General features: G+C 25.6%; 8 protein-coding genes across 8 annotated transcripts; 2 read left to right on the top strand and 6 right to left on the bottom strand.

The window, feature by feature from the left end:
* Window positions 1–26: 26 nt before the first annotated feature.
* Window positions 27–1002, bottom strand: DICPUDRAFT_94197 (uncharacterized protein; the record flags this gene model as incomplete). Its single annotated transcript, XM_003286496.1, has 2 exons — window positions 27–836; window positions 939–1002. The coding sequence occupies 2 exons, from the start codon at window positions 1000–1002 to the stop codon at window positions 121–123; spliced, it is 780 nt and encodes a 259-aa protein (XP_003286544.1). The 3' UTR covers window positions 27–120.
* Window positions 1003–1444: 442 nt separating this feature from the next.
* Window positions 1445–2801, bottom strand: DICPUDRAFT_150532 (uncharacterized protein; the record flags this gene model as incomplete). Its single annotated transcript, XM_003286495.1, has 2 exons — window positions 1445–2585; window positions 2689–2801. 2 exons carry the CDS (start codon window positions 2799–2801, stop codon window positions 1445–1447), a joined length of 1254 nt encoding a protein of 417 aa, XP_003286543.1.
* A 709-nt stretch (window positions 2802–3510) lies between these two features.
* Window positions 3511–5544, bottom strand: DICPUDRAFT_77422 (uncharacterized protein; the record flags this gene model as incomplete). The annotated part of the gene is made up of 5 exons (XM_003286494.1): window positions 3511–3527; window positions 3600–4582; window positions 4661–4860; window positions 4929–5315; window positions 5395–5544. 5 exons carry the CDS (start codon window positions 5542–5544, stop codon window positions 3511–3513), a joined length of 1737 nt encoding a protein of 578 aa, XP_003286542.1.
* Window positions 5545–7802: 2258 nt separating this feature from the next.
* Window positions 7803–10852, bottom strand: DICPUDRAFT_46840 (uncharacterized protein). The gene is made up of 3 exons (XM_003286493.1): window positions 10425–10852; window positions 10243–10351; window positions 7803–10158 (listed from the first exon to the last, which is right to left on the bottom strand). The coding sequence occupies exons 1-3, from the start codon at window positions 10731–10733 to the stop codon at window positions 7847–7849; spliced, it is 2730 nt and encodes a 909-aa protein (XP_003286541.1). The 5' UTR covers window positions 10734–10852; the 3' UTR covers window positions 7803–7846.
* Window positions 10853–11370: 518 nt separating this feature from the next.
* DICPUDRAFT_77419 (uncharacterized protein) lies at window positions 11371–11849 on the top strand (the record flags this gene model as incomplete). Its single annotated transcript, XM_003286514.1, has 2 exons — window positions 11371–11464; window positions 11527–11849. 2 exons carry the CDS (start codon window positions 11371–11373, stop codon window positions 11847–11849), a joined length of 417 nt encoding a protein of 138 aa, XP_003286562.1.
* Window positions 11850–12007: 158 nt separating this feature from the next.
* On the bottom strand, window positions 12008–13842 carry DICPUDRAFT_77418 (uncharacterized protein; the record flags this gene model as incomplete). Its single annotated transcript, XM_003286492.1, has 3 exons — window positions 12008–13404; window positions 13474–13577; window positions 13655–13842. The coding sequence occupies 3 exons, from the start codon at window positions 13840–13842 to the stop codon at window positions 12008–12010; spliced, it is 1689 nt and encodes a 562-aa protein (XP_003286540.1).
* Window positions 13843–14068: 226 nt separating this feature from the next.
* DICPUDRAFT_150525 (uncharacterized protein) lies at window positions 14069–15597 on the top strand (the record flags this gene model as incomplete). Its single annotated transcript, XM_003286513.1, has 3 exons — window positions 14069–14300; window positions 14372–14877; window positions 14959–15597. 3 exons carry the CDS (start codon window positions 14069–14071, stop codon window positions 15595–15597), a joined length of 1377 nt encoding a protein of 458 aa, XP_003286561.1.
* A 75-nt stretch (window positions 15598–15672) lies between these two features.
* DICPUDRAFT_97418 (uncharacterized protein) lies at window positions 15673–18854 on the bottom strand. Its single transcript, XM_003286491.1, has one exon. It carries the CDS (start codon window positions 18361–18363, stop codon window positions 16033–16035), a length of 2331 nt encoding a protein of 776 aa, XP_003286539.1. The 5' UTR covers window positions 18364–18854; the 3' UTR covers window positions 15673–16032.
* Window positions 18855–20123: the final 1269 nt, after the last annotated feature.

Here is a 20123-nt window from a genome sequence, read left to right as displayed (position 1 = left end):
TATTAAAAGTTTTATTAATTATTTGTGATATTTATTATAAATTAATTAAATTTATATTTATATTTTATTAATTTTTTTTTTGTTTTTTTTTTTTATTTACAATTTTGATTGCTTATTGAGTCAAAAACCAAGTTTGGCATTGGCTTCATCAGCAGTAACGGTTTTAGAGTTGTTTAATGAAACGTTTTCAATTGATAATGGTGATTCAGTTTTACCAGCAACTAATGATTTCCATTCGTGTTCAGTTTCTTCAATAACACTAACAGCAAATTCTCTGTTTTGTAATTTACCGTCAAAAGCGAATTGATTTGGACCTTTACCATCTGGGATTTTGTAGTCTCTTAAGAAAGTGTAAACTTCATTAACTTTACCTGGGAGAACTTTTTCAAGATCTTCTTCTGAGTTGATTAATGATGCAGCTGGATCGTTGACATCAATACATAAGATTTTCCAATCAGTTTCACCGGCATCAATCATAGCAAATACACCAAGAACTTTAACTTGTTTGAATTCACCAATAGCAGCTTGAGCTGAACCAATTTCACAAGCATCTAATGGATCATTGTCACCTTTGGCGTTGGTTCTGGCATCGAGGACGGATGGATTTTCCCAAGTTTGTGGAAGAGCACCATAGTTGAATGGGTATTTGTCGTGAACAAATCTTAATTTACCATCTTTGGTATCTTGTTTGATTGGGTTCATGTATTCTTTAGTGGCAATTTCTAATTTGGCGTTGGTACCTCTTGGAATTTCAACTAACATATTAACAACTGATTGGGATTTGTTAACCCATAATGGGACATCGTGGAATGGAGAAACTGGTTTACCATCCTTTACTAAATAATTTTGAAAAAAAAAAAAAAAAAAAAAAAAGTATTCAGTTAGTATTTTTTTTTTGTTTTTTTCTTTTATGTAAATTTATTATATAAATAGCTTACAGAAGAAAACTCTGTATTGGGCTGATCCGGTTTCACCGACTTGTTTAGAAACAACACCGCTCATTTTATTTAAGTTATTATAATAGTATGAAATGATTATAAAAAATAAAGAAATTAAAAAAAAAATTTTAAAGACATTTTGTTTGGTGTTGAAAAAATTTTAAAAAAAAAATTAAAAAAAAATTAAAAAAAAATAAAATTTTGAAATAAAAAAAAAATAAAAAAAATAATATTGTTTTAATCAACAATTTATAAATATGATATATTTAGTAAATCTTTTTAAATGTAAAAATAGAATTTTTTAAAAAAAGAAAGAAATTTAACCACTAATATTAAAAATGAAAGATCAAAAAAAAAAAAGTGTGTTATTAAAATAAATACAAATAATTTTTTTTATTATTTAATGTATTTTGTTATTTTTTTACCACAACATTCTAATATTCCAAGATGAATATTATTATTATTATTTTTATTTTTATTAATTTTTAATTTTTTTTTCAATTTTATCAATATCGACCATAATTTCTACCTTTTATTCTGTTAATTTCTTTCTCTCTTATTTGTTTTAAAGAAGCTCTGTTTTTGGGAGGAACTAAACTTTTATAACCACTTTTTAATAAACTTTCTGTTTGAAAGAGATCTATCTTTCCATTTAAATAATGAGCAACATATATAATTGAAGTTATCCGGTTATCTGCAGAAGTTCCAAGTTGAATAGGAGTTGGATCTACACTTGTGTTTTCTATAAGGAAATCTGATAGTTCAAAAAAATTCCCATAAATAGCAGTTCTTAATACCTGCACAAGCATTGCATTGGTCATTTTATTTTCTGTTTTTTTGGTTTTACTAAATGTAGTAAAAACATGAGGAAATTCATTGAGAATCATTTTGAATATGGGTAGCGAGCCAATATATGCAATTTTTTTTAATAAATGAACAACAAGATCACCTGACATAAGTTGATTTTCTTCCGATGGATAGAATTTATTTAGAATGTATCTAATAGTTTCGATGCAACCACATTTTCCAATCTTTGATACTATATTTAGGTTTAATTTGGTAAATTGATCTAATTTTTTTAAATCATTATCTTTGTTATAATGAATCTCATTAATTCCAGTTTCGTACCGAGTTCTTGTTGAATATTTGGCAAGTTTTAGTTGGGTTTGGTCAAGTACAGTTTTTATTACTTCTGGGTCGTTTTTAACCAATTCTAATATTTGAGGAATATTTTGAATGTATTCACAAATCTTCTTATTTAGAGACTCGTAAATAAAGTATCTTTTATACTTGTGGTAAAATATTGAAAAGAAGTTTTGATTTTGAATTTTATCTTTAATACAATAGATTTGATCTAGTATTATAGAGGAGTTAAAAACTACATAATCACCATTTAATACCTTTTCTTCAAGAATTCTAAATAGTTTGTGATGAATCATATAGGATGCCAAATAAAGTTCTTCATATTTAAATCTTGTTGAACGTAAAAAACTAAATATTGTTTTTTTTATAACTATATTTCTAAAAACTAACCAAAATTTTTTTTCATCTATACCCATTTCTTTATTATAAATTGGTGAATTGTCTTCATTTTTATTCTTTTTCTTTGGTTGATTTTCTTTATTGTTTTCTTCATTAATTTCTTTTCTTTTTTTATTTAAAAGGGTCATTTTTGTTTTGGATGGTCTAAGGAAACAAATATTAATAAATCAAAACTTATATAGAATTAAAATTTTTTTAATAATCATACGTTTCTTTTTGAAGACTTTCAATTAGTTCTTCTCTTTTTAGGCCCATATAACTAATTCCTTTCTTTGCTAATTTTTTTCTTAGATCAGCAACGGTTAGTTTTGAAAGATCCATTTAAAATTATTAATAAAATAATATATATAAGTTATTATTATATATAAGAGATTTAAAAGTTTTTCTTTATTATTAATTGGAAGTAAAAAATATCAAAATAAAAATTTTTTTTTTTTTTTTTTATTTTAATTAATTTTACGAAAATTTTTTTTACTCATAATTATTTCAATTCCAATAAAATTTTAAATTTGATTTAAAATGGTTTTTTTTTTTCAAATATAATTGAAAATAAAAAGATTATTAAATATTACCCTTCTTTTTGGAGGTGCTTTTAATAAACCAAAGTATTTTATTACTCTCTTTGCTAATTCTTTTCTTTGATCTACAACTTGCAATACCAATACATCCATCACCAACAACGATTTAAAAATGAATACAGATGATTCATCAAATACCACTACCCTTGTTTTAACAACAATGAAACAACTAGAAATGTTATCAAAGAATTTTATTGTAATTTAAAGTAAAGAATAATTTTTAGTTAAACCACCTGTGATAATATTGTTAAAAAATTAAAACTATTATATTTTTTTATTTTTATATTATTTTTTTTATTATTTTTATTCTTTAGAAATATCTTGTTATTTATTTTTACACAAAAACAAATGTATTTTGAAAATTAGTTTTATTTTTAAAAATTTTTATTTGATAGTATTATTTTTAAATTAATAATTGATAATAACTAAAAAACTTTTTATATATATATTATTTATTGAATAAGGTGGGCTAAATTAAAAAACAAAATGAATATTAATATTTGCAAAAGATTAAATTTTAAATATTATTTTAAAAACTTACATTTTAAAGGAATTAATAATTGATCACTATCATTTACAACTACTCTGTGCAATTTGTTTTGGAAGAAATAGGTAACTTTTAATTGTTTTTCTTCACCAATTCTTGGATCCCAGAAACCGAGTAAATCAGATTTTTTATTATTTGAATGAAGCTCTAATTTACTTTCTTCAACCAAGTATTGAAGTGGAACAGTGACATCGACATATGGTGGGAATTCAGCGCTGAATGGGTCGGAACTATCGAGTTTTTCGTTAATTTTACCATAGATAGCCTCTTGAATAATTAAACCATTCTTTGTTTTTTCTTTTTTAATTTTATTTTCGACCAATACAGAGACCAATAATATATCCATTTCAGCCTTTCTCTTTGATTTTCTAGCTTGTTCAGCGTATTTCTCTTTCTTTTCTTTTATCTTTTTTTCTTCTTTCTTTCTAAGTAAAGGTCTAATTACGAGTTGTCTAACAAGAGTATAAGCTACAGTTGGTACAGTAAAGAAAAGCAATGAGCTTTTCCATGATATATCGCTATCGCTATAAATTGGAATTGGAATTTGAATAGCTTGATAACGATGATGGAATCCAATAACATAGAGGAATCTAGATGGAGTAATTTGCATAGAGAAATCAATTTCAAATACCTTTGAAAGTCTTCTATTTAGTGAGATGGTTAAACCTGTAGCGCCATAATCATTCCAGGCAGTTAATCCATTGTATCCACCAATTGAAACAAAAAGTTTAGATTTCTTTGAAATTGGGATTATTCTTGTTATTGATGCGTGTAAACCTGATAATGTGTGATAATCTAATGATAGTTCAAATATTCTCTTTTGAACAACTCTCTTTAATAATAACGATGCTGTATGAAACTCTCTTGAAACTGCACATCTAGCTACTGCTTGAACTGTTGGTGATAATGTTTTAGTTAAAATAACTCCAGCTCTTCTTGGAACTCCATTTTCTACGCAACCATAAATTGAACCATAACTAAAAATAAATTTATGTTAATATAAAATAAAAAATTTACTAATACCAATTAATTATTTAATATTTAAAAAAACTTACCTGTTTTGAGTTAACATTGACTTTATACCAATAGTTTGGGAGTTACCTCCAATTTCTTCATATGTATTTGTAAAAAATAACTCTGAATTTGAATTAACTGCATATCTGTATGTTGTTGCTAAACCAAACCATGTATAGTTATTCTTTTTTTTTGTAATTGAGGGAATGATTTCGAAACTACCAAATTTTTTAGTTTGGATCTAAATAATAAACTTTTAAATTAATAAATTTGTTTTTTTTTTTTTTTTTTATGCGTGGATTTACTTACATTAAATGTAGATTCTGATTTTAAAGTTTTAAAAAAGAAAAGATTATAATCACGATGATATCCTAAAGAAATTGATTGTGAACCGGTGGCAGAAAATTGTTCAATTAACTTTTCTTCTTCACTTTCTTTTTTAATACGGTCAAGTGCTTTAAGTAATGTATCTACTTCTTTATATTTATTTACAATTGCTTTTGAATGCTCCAAACCTTCCAAACCAAATTTATCATAAATTGCTCTTAATTTAGGATCAGAGAGGATATCTTTTGCCATGGTAATCAATGTAAATAATTCTTGGGTTTCTTTTTTTAATGCTTCATCAGCTTGCTTATCTGGATGATATGTAAATGCTAATTTTTTATATGCTATTTTAATTTCATCAGCTGATGCCTATAATAATAGATTTAATTTCGTTAGTTTTAAATAAATTTTTTTTTTTGTCGTAATTAAAACAATTAAAACCACTTACATTTCTTGGTATATTTAAAACTGCATAAAAATCTATATTGTTGAGCTGTTTTTCGAATTTTTCGTCACCTGAATCTGAATCATCATCATTGCTGTTGGCTTTGATTTTATCATCAAAATCTTTTAAGATATCTTTATCAATTCGATCCATTTTTTTATTGATTATAAAAAAAAAAAAGTATATTTAAAATACTTAAAAAAACTATTTGTTTTTTAACCTTCTTTTCTTTTTTTCTTTTAAAATAATAAAAAATTTAAATTGATAGCAATTATCGATAATTAAATTTAAAAAAAAAAAAAATGAAAATGTTAAAAAAATTAAAAAAAAAATTTTAAAAAAAAAATTTTTAAAAAAAAAATTTTAAATAAAAAGCGCAAATTGTTTTATATGGGTATAGTTTTCTAAATTTATATACAAATAATTTTTATTATTTCGTAACCCCATTAATTCTTAAAATAGTTATTTAATTATTATAGGTTTTATTTACACCAAACAAATTCATTTATTACTCCATATAAATTTTTTATTTTTTAAATTTTTTGATGTTTTTTTTTTTTTTAAATTTTTTTTCTAAATTTTTTAAATTTCATTTCATTGTAAAATAATAAATTAATATATACAAATAATGGAGAATAATATAAAAGAAGATAATAATACAGATAATGGATTTAGGGAATTGGGAAATAAATATTTTAAAGAGAATAGATTAAATTTAGCATTGGAAAACTATAACAAAGCAATAGAATCGGATGTCAATGATTTTCAATCTTATAGCAATAGAAGTTTGGTTTATTATCAAAAGAAAGAATATGAACAATCATTATCGGATGCTATAGAGTCAATCAAAATCAACCCAACTTGGTATAAGGCATATTACAGGAAATCATTGGCCTTAAAACAATTAAATAAGTTGGACGAAGCATTAAGATCGCTATATATTTTGTATGATAAAAAAGATCAACTGTCCCAGTCAAATATAGATTTAAATTTAATTAAAAAAGAAATCGACTTAATTCAAAAATCATTAATCATAAAAAGATATTCAAATCAAATGCTGTCACAATCTGAACCAACCCCAAACTCAATCATATCAAGTGTTAAAGTAGACTACATCAATGCAGATTTAGGTAAAAGTGTATTTCTAACCAGAGACATTTCAACAAACCAATCATACCAACCAATTATTACAGAAAACCCATTGGTATCAAATATTGACCCAATTTATTACAATAATGTATGAAATATAGTTTTTAAAACTATTATATATTATATCGTAACACTAATTTCTTTTTTTTTTTTTTTTAGAATAACTATAAATTTTGTCATAACTGTTTAAAAATAATTCATATAGATAAATCACAATTTAATGACAATATAAAAACAAATTTTCCATTTTTATTTAATAATGATAAATCAATAACATGTTCAAACTATTGTAAATTTGAAACCTATTGCTCAGAAAAATGTAAAAATACAGCATGGAATCAATATCATAGTATCTTATGTTCAAATTATGATCAACTGTTAAAGCTATATGAATTTTGTCGGTGTGTATAGTTTTATATAATTTTTTTTTTTAAAATAAAAACTAATTAATTTTTTTTTAAAACTTAGTTTAAAAAATCAAATATTCCCAATTATAATTATGAAAATTTTTTCAACTATTATATCAGATATTAAAAACAATAACAAATCATTAGACGATTCATTACTTCCATTCACCGCATTTACTTATGACCTATCAAATACATTATTAACAGACGATCAAAAAACTAGTTTGTCGATGATATCGGATATTTTCAGACCAGTTTTAGATAGCAACGAAAAAGATATTAATATTATTAATCAATGTAATATAATTATATAATTTTAGCAATAAATATAAAATAATACTAACATGTATTTTTATAATAGTAATAAATAATGAAAGATTTCACCAATTTAATTCAATTTTAAAATTAAATTCATCAAATGTTGAACCAATTGGAATTTTAGAAGAGTATATAGATACACTAGTTTCAAAAACACCATTAAATCAAAACTTTATTACAGTGGAGTCAAGTGAATTAAAAATACAAATAAACGATATTGGCGATTTTATAGCAACAAACAAACAATCATCACAATCAATAAAAGGAGTTGGATTGTATAGAGTAATAAATTCATGTAACCACTCATGTGAACCAAATGTGCAATCGGCATTTAATCAAAATAATCATTCTATGGCATTATTCCCAATTGTAGATAGATTACCACTTAAAAAAGGTCAAGAATTAAACATTAGCTATATCAACGAAGATTTACCATTCGAACAAAGACAAAAATTATTAAAAGAAAATTATTATTTTAAATGTAATTGTAAAAAATGTAAATTAAATAAATAAACTATTTATGTTTTTTTTTTTTTTCTATAAATATTTATTCATATCTTTTATTAAATTATTTATTATATTTAATCTAAATTACGATTTGATGATAAAAGTAATCTTTGAATATTTTTGCTAAAATCTGTATCTTCGATTAAATCTTCAAGATTGACATGAACTCTATATCTCCAATAGTGCATTGGATTTGATGGCTCGTTGATCTTTTCTTCTTTTGGATCTCTCTTGCCATATTCAGTTGATAAACCAAACCAATCTTGAAGTGGGAAAATTGAAATCATACTTGATGAATGTAAGTGTTGAGCAATAACAGCTTCGGAAACATATGGTTCACAGAAATATGGTGCATCGCCAAACATACCTAGAATTCTGTTGTAGAATACTTGTGCACGAGCTCTGTCTTCTTCCCACCAACCTCTTAAAGTAGACATATCGTGTGATGAGGTAGTATTAACGGTAAGATAGGAATATTCGTTTGGATGATAAAAATCTTTGTTACTGTCAGATGGCATACGTTGAATTCTTAAACCAAGAATACCAAGATCGTGGAGAACTGGTTCAACACATTTTGGAACCATACCAAGATCTTCACCACATACTAACATGGATGTACATTTCTTAATTAATGGTAAACGTTGAAGTGCAACTTGAGCCCATAATTCTTCTTGTCTTTCGAAGAAATAAGAGATATATAAACGATGAAGAGTTGATTTCATATCGTCTGAAAGTTCATTAAAGTTACTAGTTTTAGTGATTTCAATTCTTGGATAGAAACGATTTTCATCTTCACTGTCAGCACATAATGAAACATTTTGGACTAATTTGAAAAGACCTGGTTTGTACATGGCATCATCGGCTGTTAAATTTTGTTCGATTAATTTTTCGGTGGAGAACTCTGGTTTTAATTGATAGACATTGGATGAGTATTCGTTAAGGAATTTAGATGCAGTGTAGTCAGCATATTCACCAAAATGTTCTCTTAAAGTGTGATATCTAATATATGGTTGGGTTAAACGGTCGAGATCCCAAACACCATTATTTGCTAACTCTGAACGCCATAATGGAAGTGATGGATTGAATTTACCTAATAAACCAGTAACACAGTTGGCTGGAATTTCCCAAATTCTAAAGAAACCAAGAATGTGATCAATTCTAAAAGCATGGAAGTATTTAGACATTTGACCTAGACGAGATCTCCACCAAGCATAGTCATCTTTCTTCATGACCTCCCAATTATAAGTTGGGAAACCCCAGTTTTGACCATCATCAGCAAAAGCATCTGGTGGTGCACCAGTTGACATGTTCATTCTAAAGAGATGTGGATTAACCCAAGCATCGACTGAAACTCTATTTACACCGATTGGCAAATCACCCTTTAAACCAATTCTCTTTGATACGGCGTATTTAGAAGCGGCTAATAATTGAAGATGTAAATGGAATTGTACAAAGTAATAGTAACAAACACTGTCATAATATTTTGATGATGGTGAAGTTTCTTTTTCAATATCTTCTTGAGTAATTGTTGAATAAACTGGCCATGTAGTGAAATCACCACTCTTGTGGGTGTCACGTAAGACAGAGTAGAGAGCGTAAGCTTTAATCCAATCGCTGTTTTCTTTAACAAAATCTGTAAATTCTTTATTTTGACCTAATGATTTCTTTTCTTGGGCATAGATTTCTTTAAGAAGAGTGGTTTTAATGTTCATAACTGCTTCGTAATCTAAAGCTGGAAGAGAGTTTAATTTTTCACGATGTTGGGCAACAGTTGCTAAAATCTTTGGATCTTTGGTTAATGAATCAATGTGAATATAAATTGGATGGAGTGCATAAACAGAGACTGAACTGTATGGATAAGAATCTCTCCAGGTATAGTAAACGGTTGTATCGTTAATTGGGAGAATTTGAATCATATGTAAGCCAGTTTGGTGTGACCAGTCGACAAGAGCGTTAATGTCATTAAATTCACCAATACCTAAACCCTTCTTACTTCTTAATGAGAATACTGGTACAGCTACACCTGCAGTTCTTAATAATTGACTATCTTTGAATTCACCATCATTAAAGAAAAAGTCACGATCCTCATTGGTAGTATTGGAATATTCAGTAGCGTGGACAGTGCTAGCGGTGAACCATCTATCTGAGCCATGTTCCCAGTGAACATATGATTTGGTTTTATCGGCAATAATATATTTATAAGAGAATGGTAATTGTTCTTTTGAAAATTCTAAATCAACCTTCCATACTGGGTAAAATTCGTCTGAAAGTTTAACTGCTCTATCAGTTCTCCAATTACCTAAAGCACTATTACTACCAACAATATAAATTGAATGAGTTGGTGGTACATAGGTTGATTTAACTTGAAAATGAATAATGACCTTATCTGTTTAAATTGTTCAATAAAAAAAAAAAAAAAATTAATTAATATTTGGTGATTACAATAAAATTTTTTAGAGTTTGTGCATACCTGATGAAGTATTTTTAACTAATGAATAAGCTTGTTTATTTTCTCTGCTAAAAAGAACTTCTCTAAAGAATGATGAATCTAAATAAGTATTTTCAGCTGAAGTTGGGCTCTAAAAAAAAATTATTAATATATTTAAAAAATTAAAAAATAAAAAAATTAAATAAAAATAATAAAATACTTACTTGATAAGTATCTCTAAATTCGTGAATATAATTTGAATTTAAATCATTTAAATTTAAACTACGGTTTGGACCACTTTCCCAAATTTTTTCACCATTAGTATCCATTATGAAGTATTTATATTCAATATTTTTTTCTTTTTCATCACCCTTAAATTCAACTAAAGTTTCCCAATCGCCATTATCGCAATAGTGAAGTTTTTTTGAGTTTGCTTCTTCCCAGTTACCTAAAGCTTCACCTGTTCCAGATATATAAACCTCTTGACCTAAACGAGTGTAATAGTTGACCTTAAATCTAACTAAATTTGTCATTTCTTTATATATATATATATTTAATATAAATATATATTTATTTTAAATTTTAAAATTATAGACAAATAATAAATAAAAAATAAAAAGTATATAAAAGTTATAACAAAATGATGAAAATTAAAAAAAAAAAAAAAAATTTATAAAAAAAAAAAAAATTAAATTAAAATAAAAAAATTATTTTTTAAATAAAAATTTTTTTTTTTTGAAGCTCTGCACTGGTTTTATTTTTTTTATTTTTTCTCCGATGTCTGTTCATTTGTTCATAGGAAACCCAAAAAAAAATACGTAATTTTTTTTATTATTTTTGTTCAATCCACATAAAGCGGAACGAATAACAAAAATAATGCATCAACCATAGTTAACAATTTTTCAATTTAAATAGTAATGGAAATATTTGTTTTTATTAATAATATTTGTGTTTTTTTTAATAAAAAAATATTATTTTTAATCTAATACCACCAAATTAATATTTGATAGTGTATGTATATTTTGTAATAAATCTAATGTTAAAATTTTTTTTTTTTTATTTTTATTTTAAAATTAAAATTATAAAAAAAAAATATTTAAAGGAATAAAAAAAAAAATTATAATAATAATATTAATTAATATAAAAAAAAAACAAATCAAAAACTTTACAATGAAATTAGTTTATTTATTATTAATTTTATCAATAATTTCAAGTTGTTTTGCATCAAACAATTATCAATGCAATAAACATGACCCAAATAACTGTAGTTTTAAATAATATAGTTTGGTTTATTTTAAAGTTATACTAACCTTTTAATTTATATAGACTGTAGTTCAATAGAAATTGACCAAAAGGTAATTGGAACATGGAGTGCTCATGAAAGAGGTGGCCAAACTTATACCCAATATGACGTTTATGTTAGAAACAATTTAAGTTTTGACGTTAAACAAGTTTATATTTATTCAGATTATACCCTTCGTTTAAAGGATAGAAGATCAATTTGGAATATAGATCAAAATGAAGAAACCCATTATTTAACATTACCATCATATCAATCATCAATAGGTCCACACAGTTTCTTTGTATTTGGTATGATCCTCCAAGGAAAAGAACAAGCTAATCTTACATTAGATCAAATTTCATTTTAAAATATGCCACATTATTGTTCATTAAAATAAAAGTTTAAAATTAATAATAATTTTAGTTTTGTAAACTATACACCCAATATTATGTTTATAAATAGGAATATGAAAAAAAAAAAAATAAAAAAAAAAATTTATTTATTCATTTTTATATTTATATATTACTACCAATTTGAAAAATTACCATATGATGAGGTTTTTACTTTTTTTTGTTGTTCTTGTTGTTTTATTAAAGTTTCTTTAAGTGGATTGTTTTTTGGTGGTAATTCATTTAATCTTTTGCCCAATGAAGAGGATGGTGATGATGCAGAGTTATTTAAATACTTACCGACTGTCTTATCATTGTTTGCTTTTAATTCTGGTGTTGGATTACTATACCATAAGCCTTTTTGATTTCCTTCAACTTGTTCATCCAATACCTCTGATTTTTGTAGTTTTTCTCTATTTTTTTTTTCTTGTTTTAATTTCTCTTCAAATTGCTCCTCGTCTAATGTTCTAAATGGATTTTGAATAACTTTAGTTCCAAGGATTTTAATATTGTGATTTGGTTTGTCTTGTTCGTTTGTTTTAACCAATTCTATAGTCTTTAAAACTTCCATGCCACCTACCACTTTACCAAATACTGTATGTTTATTATTTAAATGAGGACATTCCCTAAAGGTGATGAAGAACTGTGAGTTGTTTGTGTTTGTACCAGAGTTTGCCATACTTAGAATACCTCTTTCATTGTGTAGTAAATTTGGTTTAAATTCATCTTTGAAAGGTTTGCCCCATATTGATTCACCTCCTCTACCAGTACCTGTTGGGTCACCACCTTGAATCATAAAGTTCTTTATTAATCTATGGAATATAAGGTTATCGTAATATTTTGATTCGCAATGTTCTAAAAAGTTTTCGCATGCTTTTGGTACCAAGTCGCAATGTAATAGTAGATTTAAATCACCCAAATTTGTTTTTAATTGAACATACCCTTTCTTTTTTGTAGTTTTGCCAGGAGTAAGTGATGGATGCTCTTCGTCTAGACGTGTCTTTGTATAACCTGTACTTGTGAATGATGGTGCTTGAACTGCACGTTTCTTTAATGATTCTTCTTTTTCTGCTTTATCTTTTTTAAATTGTTCAAACATTTTTTGCTTTTTTTCTTCTTCGGTCATTAGTTTTTTAGACTCCTCTTCTTTTTCTTGAATTTTTTGTTTTAATTTAACCTCACTATCTTTTTCAGATAAAGGAATACCCTTTTCCTGCATTTGTTTAAAAATTCTTGATGTTGCATCATTTACATTCACATTTGATTCTACTTCACCTTTTTCAAATTCTATACCCTCTTTAACAAAATGAAAATTTCCCATTGTATTTTTTGACGATCTATTTACTGGATCTTGAATTGTAACTATATCAGATTTGTTAAATGGTTTATCTGTTAACAAATCTATCCAATTCTTTGCTTCAATATTTAATTTTTGTACTGAATCATATGAATATACATTCCCAGTTGTTTTGATTGCTACAATATGGCTAAAATCTGTAAAAACCTTTTCTAAAATTGGACAATGGTATTCATCTTTAAATAAATAATATTAATAACCAAGTTTTAATTGAAAAAAAAAAATCTTTAAAATAATTTACATACCATTTTCATTTTTATAAAAATTAATTGGGAAATAATCTTTTATAGTTGCAGGATTACCAGTAATCGGGTCTTTTCCATGCTTTTTTAAAAACTGTGTTATATTTCTATTTTAAAAGACAATGTTAATAATGATCAAAAAAAAAAAAAAAAAAGAAATGAAGTTTGTATTGTATTTACTTACTCTAAATCAAATAAATTTCCATTTTCATTTGATACAGGCTCTTCTAAATGCTGTAGTGATAAACTGCAACAATAAAATGGTAATGGTTTAAATGAGCTTCTCTTTTCTTTGGCAGTCTTTCCACCAAAGTCGCTTACCCATTCGGACATGGTAATATATGCTTTATTATGAGATTTAGAACGACCCATTTTTATAAATATATAAGATGAAAATAGATAAATATATGATTTTTATGAATCTTTTTATTTTTTGTTTTTATAAATTATAAAAATAAATGAAAATTAAAAAAATTTTAAATATTTAAAATAAAAAAAAATAATTTAAAAATAAAAAAAATAATTTTTTTTTTTTTTTTAAAATTTAATATTTTTTTAATTTGTTTAAAAAAAACGAAGACATAAAAACAAATATAAAATGTCAGATAACAATAGCGTTGATATAGTAGATAATGAATCTAGCAGCAATAATAATAATAATAATAATAATAATGTAAATAATAATACGGCACCAGTCCAGGGTACATCAGTTACACTAAAGAGAAGATTCGTTGGGAAAAAGAAAATTGCGGCAGCAGCAGCTGAAGGCGGAGAAATTAAAGCAGCAGCAGCAGCAGACCCAAATACAAAAGATATGGTTACCACTGAAAGTAATAATTTTTCATGTTTATAAAATTCATTTTTTCCATTTATATTAATATATTGATTTTTATAATTTTAGAAAAAGTTAAAATTTTTGGCAGAGGATTGGCAATGGCAGCACAGCAAATACCAGACGAAATTTTAAATAATGTTGATTTACAAAATGCAGTTAAAATATTACCAAGCAATTATAATTTTGAAATTTTAAAGACCATTTGGAGATTAAAACAAGCCAACTCCAAAAGAGTGGCATTACAATTTCCAGAAGGTTTATTAATGTATAGTTGTATTATCTCAGATATTGTCGAAAAGTTTGCAAATGTCGAAACTATTATTATGGGTGATGTTACATATGGTGCATGTTGTGTTGATGATTATACAGCTCGTTCATTAGGTGCAGATTTTATGGTTCATTATGGTCATAGTTGTTTAGTTCCAATCGATGTTAGTGAAATTAGAATGCTTTATGTATTTGTAGATATCCAATTCGATTTAAATCATTTTATCGAAACTTTAAAGTTCAATTTTAAACAATCTCAAAAATTAATTATGGTATCCACTATTCAATTTTCTGCATCACTTCAAGTAACTATTTTTTAATATGTTATAGATAATATAATAATTATATGTATCTAACATAAATTTATTTTTTATTTATTAATCTAGTCATCAAAAGAACCATTATCAGAATATTTTAGTAATATTTTTATACCACAAGAAAAACCATTATCACCAGGTGAAATTTTAGGATGTACATCACCAAAAATAAATAAATTAAGCGAAGAAGACAGCGAAATTGTTGTTTATTTAGGAGATGGTAGATTTCATTTAGAATCAATAATGATATCAAATCCACATGTTAAAGCGTATCGTTATGACCCATATGCAAAAGTATTCTCTCTCGAAAGATATGACTTTGAAGAAATGTACAAAATTAGAAGAGAGGCTATAGAAAAAGCAACCAATGCAAAAAGATTTGGAATTATTTTAGGAACATTAGGTAGACAAGGTAGCCCTAAAATTTTGGAACATTTAGAGAATCTCATGAAAACAAATAATAAAGAATATACAGTAGTACTTTTATCAGAAATTTTCCCAGCAAAGTTAGATATGTTTTCTGATATTGAAGCATGGATTCAAATTGCATGTCCACGTTTATCAATTGATTGGGGCTACGCTTTCACTACACCTCTTTTAAATCCATACGAAGCAGAAGTTTGTTTAGGCGCTATTGATTGGCAATCAGTTTATCCAATGGATTTTTATTCAAAAGCTGGTGGTAAATGGACCAATTATTCAAAATAAAAAAAAAACAAACAAAAAAAACAATTAATAAAACAATTAAATTTTGTACACAACGTTTAAAATGGTTTTTTTTTTAAAAATTTTTTTATTTTTATTTACAAAAAAGAAAGAAAATATATATATTTTTTTTAAAATTTCCTTTAAAATTTAATAATAATAATATCAATTTGACTTAAAGAAAAGTTGACTATTCCAATTCTTTTGTTTTATATTTAAATATTTTCAGATTGATGATCATTAAGGTATGATTGATGTTTGATTGTTGCGGTGTTGATGATATTATTATATTTTGTTGTTTATTTTTTTTTTTTGATTTGTGGAATTTTTTTTATTGGTAAAAATACATTATACACATTTTATATACAATTTGAAAGAATTATTGGATTTGGGAGATTTGAATTTTTTTTTTTTTTTTTTTTACATTTTTTTTATAGTTTAATCGCTATCGTTATGGTTTATATGACTAAGGTCTAAAAGGGATTTTGCAATAAATTCTTCTTCACCTTTATTCTTTTTCATCATTAATGGATTATATGATGGGACGATTGATGGTTGAAATGGAGATGATGGTGAAGTTGATGGTGAGGTTGGGGATGATGGGCTGGATTTATTTAATAGAGGACCTCTTCTAAATTCCCATTGAATATCATTGTTTCTTAAAATTGGTTTGGCAAGTTGGGTTAAAGCAAAAATACTATTATTGTTTTCTTTGTCGTCATCATTGTTGCTATCTTTGTTGTTATTGTCGATAAGTGAAATATCTTTATCTTTGGTAAGAGTGTTTGGAATTGGTAAAAGATTGTTTGAAGTACTTCCAAGACTATTCATTGGGTTAATAATAATTGGTGAGCTGGTTAGTGATGGAGTTGATTGAGATAATGGTGATAATGGAGTGTTCATATATCTTGATGATCTTAATGGTGAGGTTGGTGAGTTTGGAACAGCTGAAAAATCACTTTGAGATGGAGATAAAAGTAAGCTTGGTTGTGGGGATGATAAAATTGAAAGGTTATTATCACCTGCAATTAAAGAATCAACCTTTCCTTTGCTCTTATTATCAGTGATACTAATAATACCACCATCTTTATGGATATATGAAATGGGTGATTGGAATGATGGTGATTGAGCAAATGGATTAATTTTATGAGTAGTTGGTGTACATGGTTCACTATGTGGAGTTAAAATTGTGGCATTGTTACTATTGTGATTGCCATTAGAGTTTGGATTTGGACTACTAATTTTAACATGTAATTTTCTTTTATTTTTATGATCTCCAATAGAACCATTTGGAATTGGGGATGAGGTGATCGATGGTGAGGCGCTAGTTTGAAGTGGTGAAAATGGTGATGATTGGTTTAATGGTGATTGGCAAATTGGGGTAACGGCAGCACTTGATAAACTATTATGAATTAAAAGTGGTGAGAAGTTTGAGGATAGAGTAGTTGGTGATGATGGTGATGAGTGAGATCTTCTCATGTTGTTTGATGGTTGGTATGGTGAGGTAGGAATGAGTGAAACCAAATCTGGTTTAATACGGTCATTCTTTCTTTCATGTTTAGCAATGTGTCTTGAAAAATTTGTAAGCATACGTAAATTGCAATTATCAAAGAAACAAAGGTATTTACCTTGGCTATCTTGTCTAAATAAATTTAAACCATAACGAATCATTTGATTTCTTAATTGAATGCCTCTTTGTGATGGTTTGATTGGAGTGGTAAATTCTTCTTCGCCTTCATCAACTGGATTAGAATCACGAAGCTCACCAGCCTCAGCATCAAGTCTTCTATGCCATCTAAGATGTGATGATAAATTACCTTTATTACCTTTAATAGTTTTATTACAAGTTGGATATGGACAACTATAGGTACCATCTGGATTTTGCTTAACTGACTCTGACTTTATTTTATAATCAAGGGTTGGGAATGGTCTTGATGGAGTACCCGGATTTGTTTTTGGTGATGTGATTGGAGTTGTTGGGACATGGTGATGACCATTTGGACTAAGATGTGAATGATTATGGTGATTGTTATTTGGACTATATAATTGTTGATAGTTATAGATTTGAAGTTTACTATTTGGTGAGGTGTTTGATGGTGGAGAGTTTAAAAGATTATTAGGACTTGATGATGGGTGGCCTTTCATTTCATCGAATTTTGATGAAAATTCAAAATCATTTTCATCTTCTTCATAGTCATCATCGTCATACTCTGAATCTGAATCAGATTCACCATTTTCGCTATTGATAACTTCTTGATCCTTTTTATTATTACCATTGTTATTATTATTATTATTACCATTATTATTATTTACAGACCATGATGAATTTGAGGATTGTTGTTGTTGTTGATATTTTTTATTTAACATTTCAAAATTAAAATTATTTTTATTAAAAACTGATGATATTGGTTGTGGTAATGATTTATTATTATTAATATTATTATTTGAAATAGTTTCAAATTCATCAGTTGATGATTTAAATTTCTTTTGGGGTGATGATGGCTGTGAATCATCAATTTCAAGAATATCTTCTTCCATAATATCTGTTTGAATTTTATTGGACATATTATTAATGTTGTTGTTATTGCTATTGATATTGATATTGCTATTATTATTAAGGTTACCAAATCTAAAGCTATTCATATTTTGTGTTGCCATTGGTGATCTAAGAGAAGGTGAAATTATTTTGAGATCTTGGATTTCATTGATGGCAATTTCTTCGTCATCAAGATTATTATTATTTAAAATGTTATTGAGTCTGTGTACCATTGTGTTATTATATATTTGGGAAAAATGTATTATATAAGTGTAGTGATATATTAAATTTAACTTGATTGTTAATTTTTTGTAATTTTATAAAAATGTAATATTATATGTTGAGTTTTTTTTTTTTAAATATATTTGGTGCTATTTAAAAGATTAAAATTAATTAGAATTTTTTTTTTTTAAGTATAACTAAATAAATAAATAAATAAATAAATAAATAAATAAATAAATAAATAAATAAATAAATAAATAAATAAATAAATAAATAAATAAATAAATAAATAAATAAATAAATAAAAATAAAATTTTGATGATATTGATATGGGTGGTATGAAATTAAAAAATAAATTTATAAAAAAAAAATCCAATGAGTTTTTGAAAAATTAAAAATTTAATTTGAAAAAAAATAAAAAAAAATAAAAATAAAAAAAGTTAACTTCCTAAAGTTTTAAAAACAAATAAATAAAAAATTATAGAGGGTTTTTTTGTCTATGCCCCCCATGGGAGGAAATAAAAATTCCCATTGGAAGAGGGGAAAAAAAAAAAAAAAAAAAAAAAAAATAGTATTTCTAAAAATTTTAATTAAAATTAAAATTAAAATAAAAATAAAATAATAATAATTATTGTTGATGTTGGTATTTTTTTTTTAAAAAAAATATAGTAATTTTTAAGTTTTTAAAATAATAATGTTTATGATGTATTGAAGCAAACAACAATAGTAATTTTGGAGAGGGTTGTGTAACCCAAGATATAAAAAACAAAAGGGGTATAAAAATAGTGGGAATGATAGCGCTAAGTTATTTTTAACAATCACACAATAAATAACAACAGTTAATATAAAAAAAAAAAACTTTATCTTGCTGGAATGAGATGTTGATTTTCTTATTTTTTTAAAATAAATTAAAATTATAAAAATTAAAAAAAAAGAAAATTTATCCTATGGTGCAATCTTGGTTGCAATGTTTTGTTTTGTGTATGAGTGTGTGATGTGTGTTTTTATGTATCTTTTGATGGTTTGTGTGGGGTGTGAGAAATGTTTTTTTTTTTTTTTTTTTGCCAATTTTTAAAAATAGGGTGAAGTTTTTCTATGGTGGTGGTGGCAATTGGCGAAACAGTTTTTTTTTGATTTTTGAAAATTTATAACTTTTTTTTTTTGATGGTATGATGGTTGTGTTGATGGAAATAGTAGTTGGGGTAATAATGAGAAATTATTTATAGTTTTTCTTTTTTTAAAAAAAATTGTATTTTTGTGAGGGTGGGTGTGTGTGTGGTTATTTTAGTGGTTTTTCTTTTTTATATTTGTTTTTTTTTTTCCTCCAATGAGACACTATGAGTGTCTTTGTGGGGTTTAAGTGGGTTTTATCAGTTTTTAATGAAAATTATTATGATAATTAAAACACAACATAATAAAAACCATAACTACTATAATATTACTACAAATATATTAAATATAAACACTTTGCAATAATGGTGGTAGAAATGAGATAGAATAAATTAAAATAAAGGATTGTTGTGCGTGTCTATGTAAATGAAAATTTAAAGAGTGATGCAGGAAATGTTTTTGTTGTTATAGTGGTGATGTGTTGGTGTTATTATTTTAGGTTACTTTTTGATGTTATTATAAATAGAATCGGCTATTAAAACAAATGAAAAAAAAACCATTCTTTTTTTAATTTTTTCTGTTCAATTGATTTATTTTTTTCCAATAAAAGTTTTTTCTTCAAAAAATAAAAAGAAAGAACAAAGTAAATAGAATACAAATC

The sequence above is a fragment of the Dictyostelium purpureum genome (assembly GCF_000190715.1).
Source record: "Dictyostelium purpureum unplaced genomic scaffold DICPUscaffold_73, whole genome shotgun sequence".
Lineage (NCBI taxonomy): Eukaryota > Evosea > Eumycetozoa > Dictyosteliales > Dictyosteliaceae > Dictyostelium > Dictyostelium purpureum.
This window is presented reverse-complemented; position numbering and strand designations above follow the sequence as displayed.

Coding starts and splice junctions, on each gene's coding strand:
- DICPUDRAFT_46840 (XM_003286493.1), bottom strand. CDS start 10,733: ATGACAAATTTAGTTAGATTTAAGGTCAACTATTACACTCGTTTAGGT. Junction 10,352..10,424: donor AATTTAGAGATACTTATCAA/GTAAGTATTTTA, acceptor ATTTTTTTTTAG/AGCCCAACTTCAGCTGAAAA. Junction 10,159..10,242: donor AGTTAAAAATACTTCATCAG/GTATGCACAAAC, acceptor CAATTTAAACAG/ATAAGGTCATTATTCATTTT.
- DICPUDRAFT_97418 (XM_003286491.1), bottom strand. CDS start 18,363: ATGGTACACAGACTCAATAACATTTTAAATAATAATAATCTTGATGAC.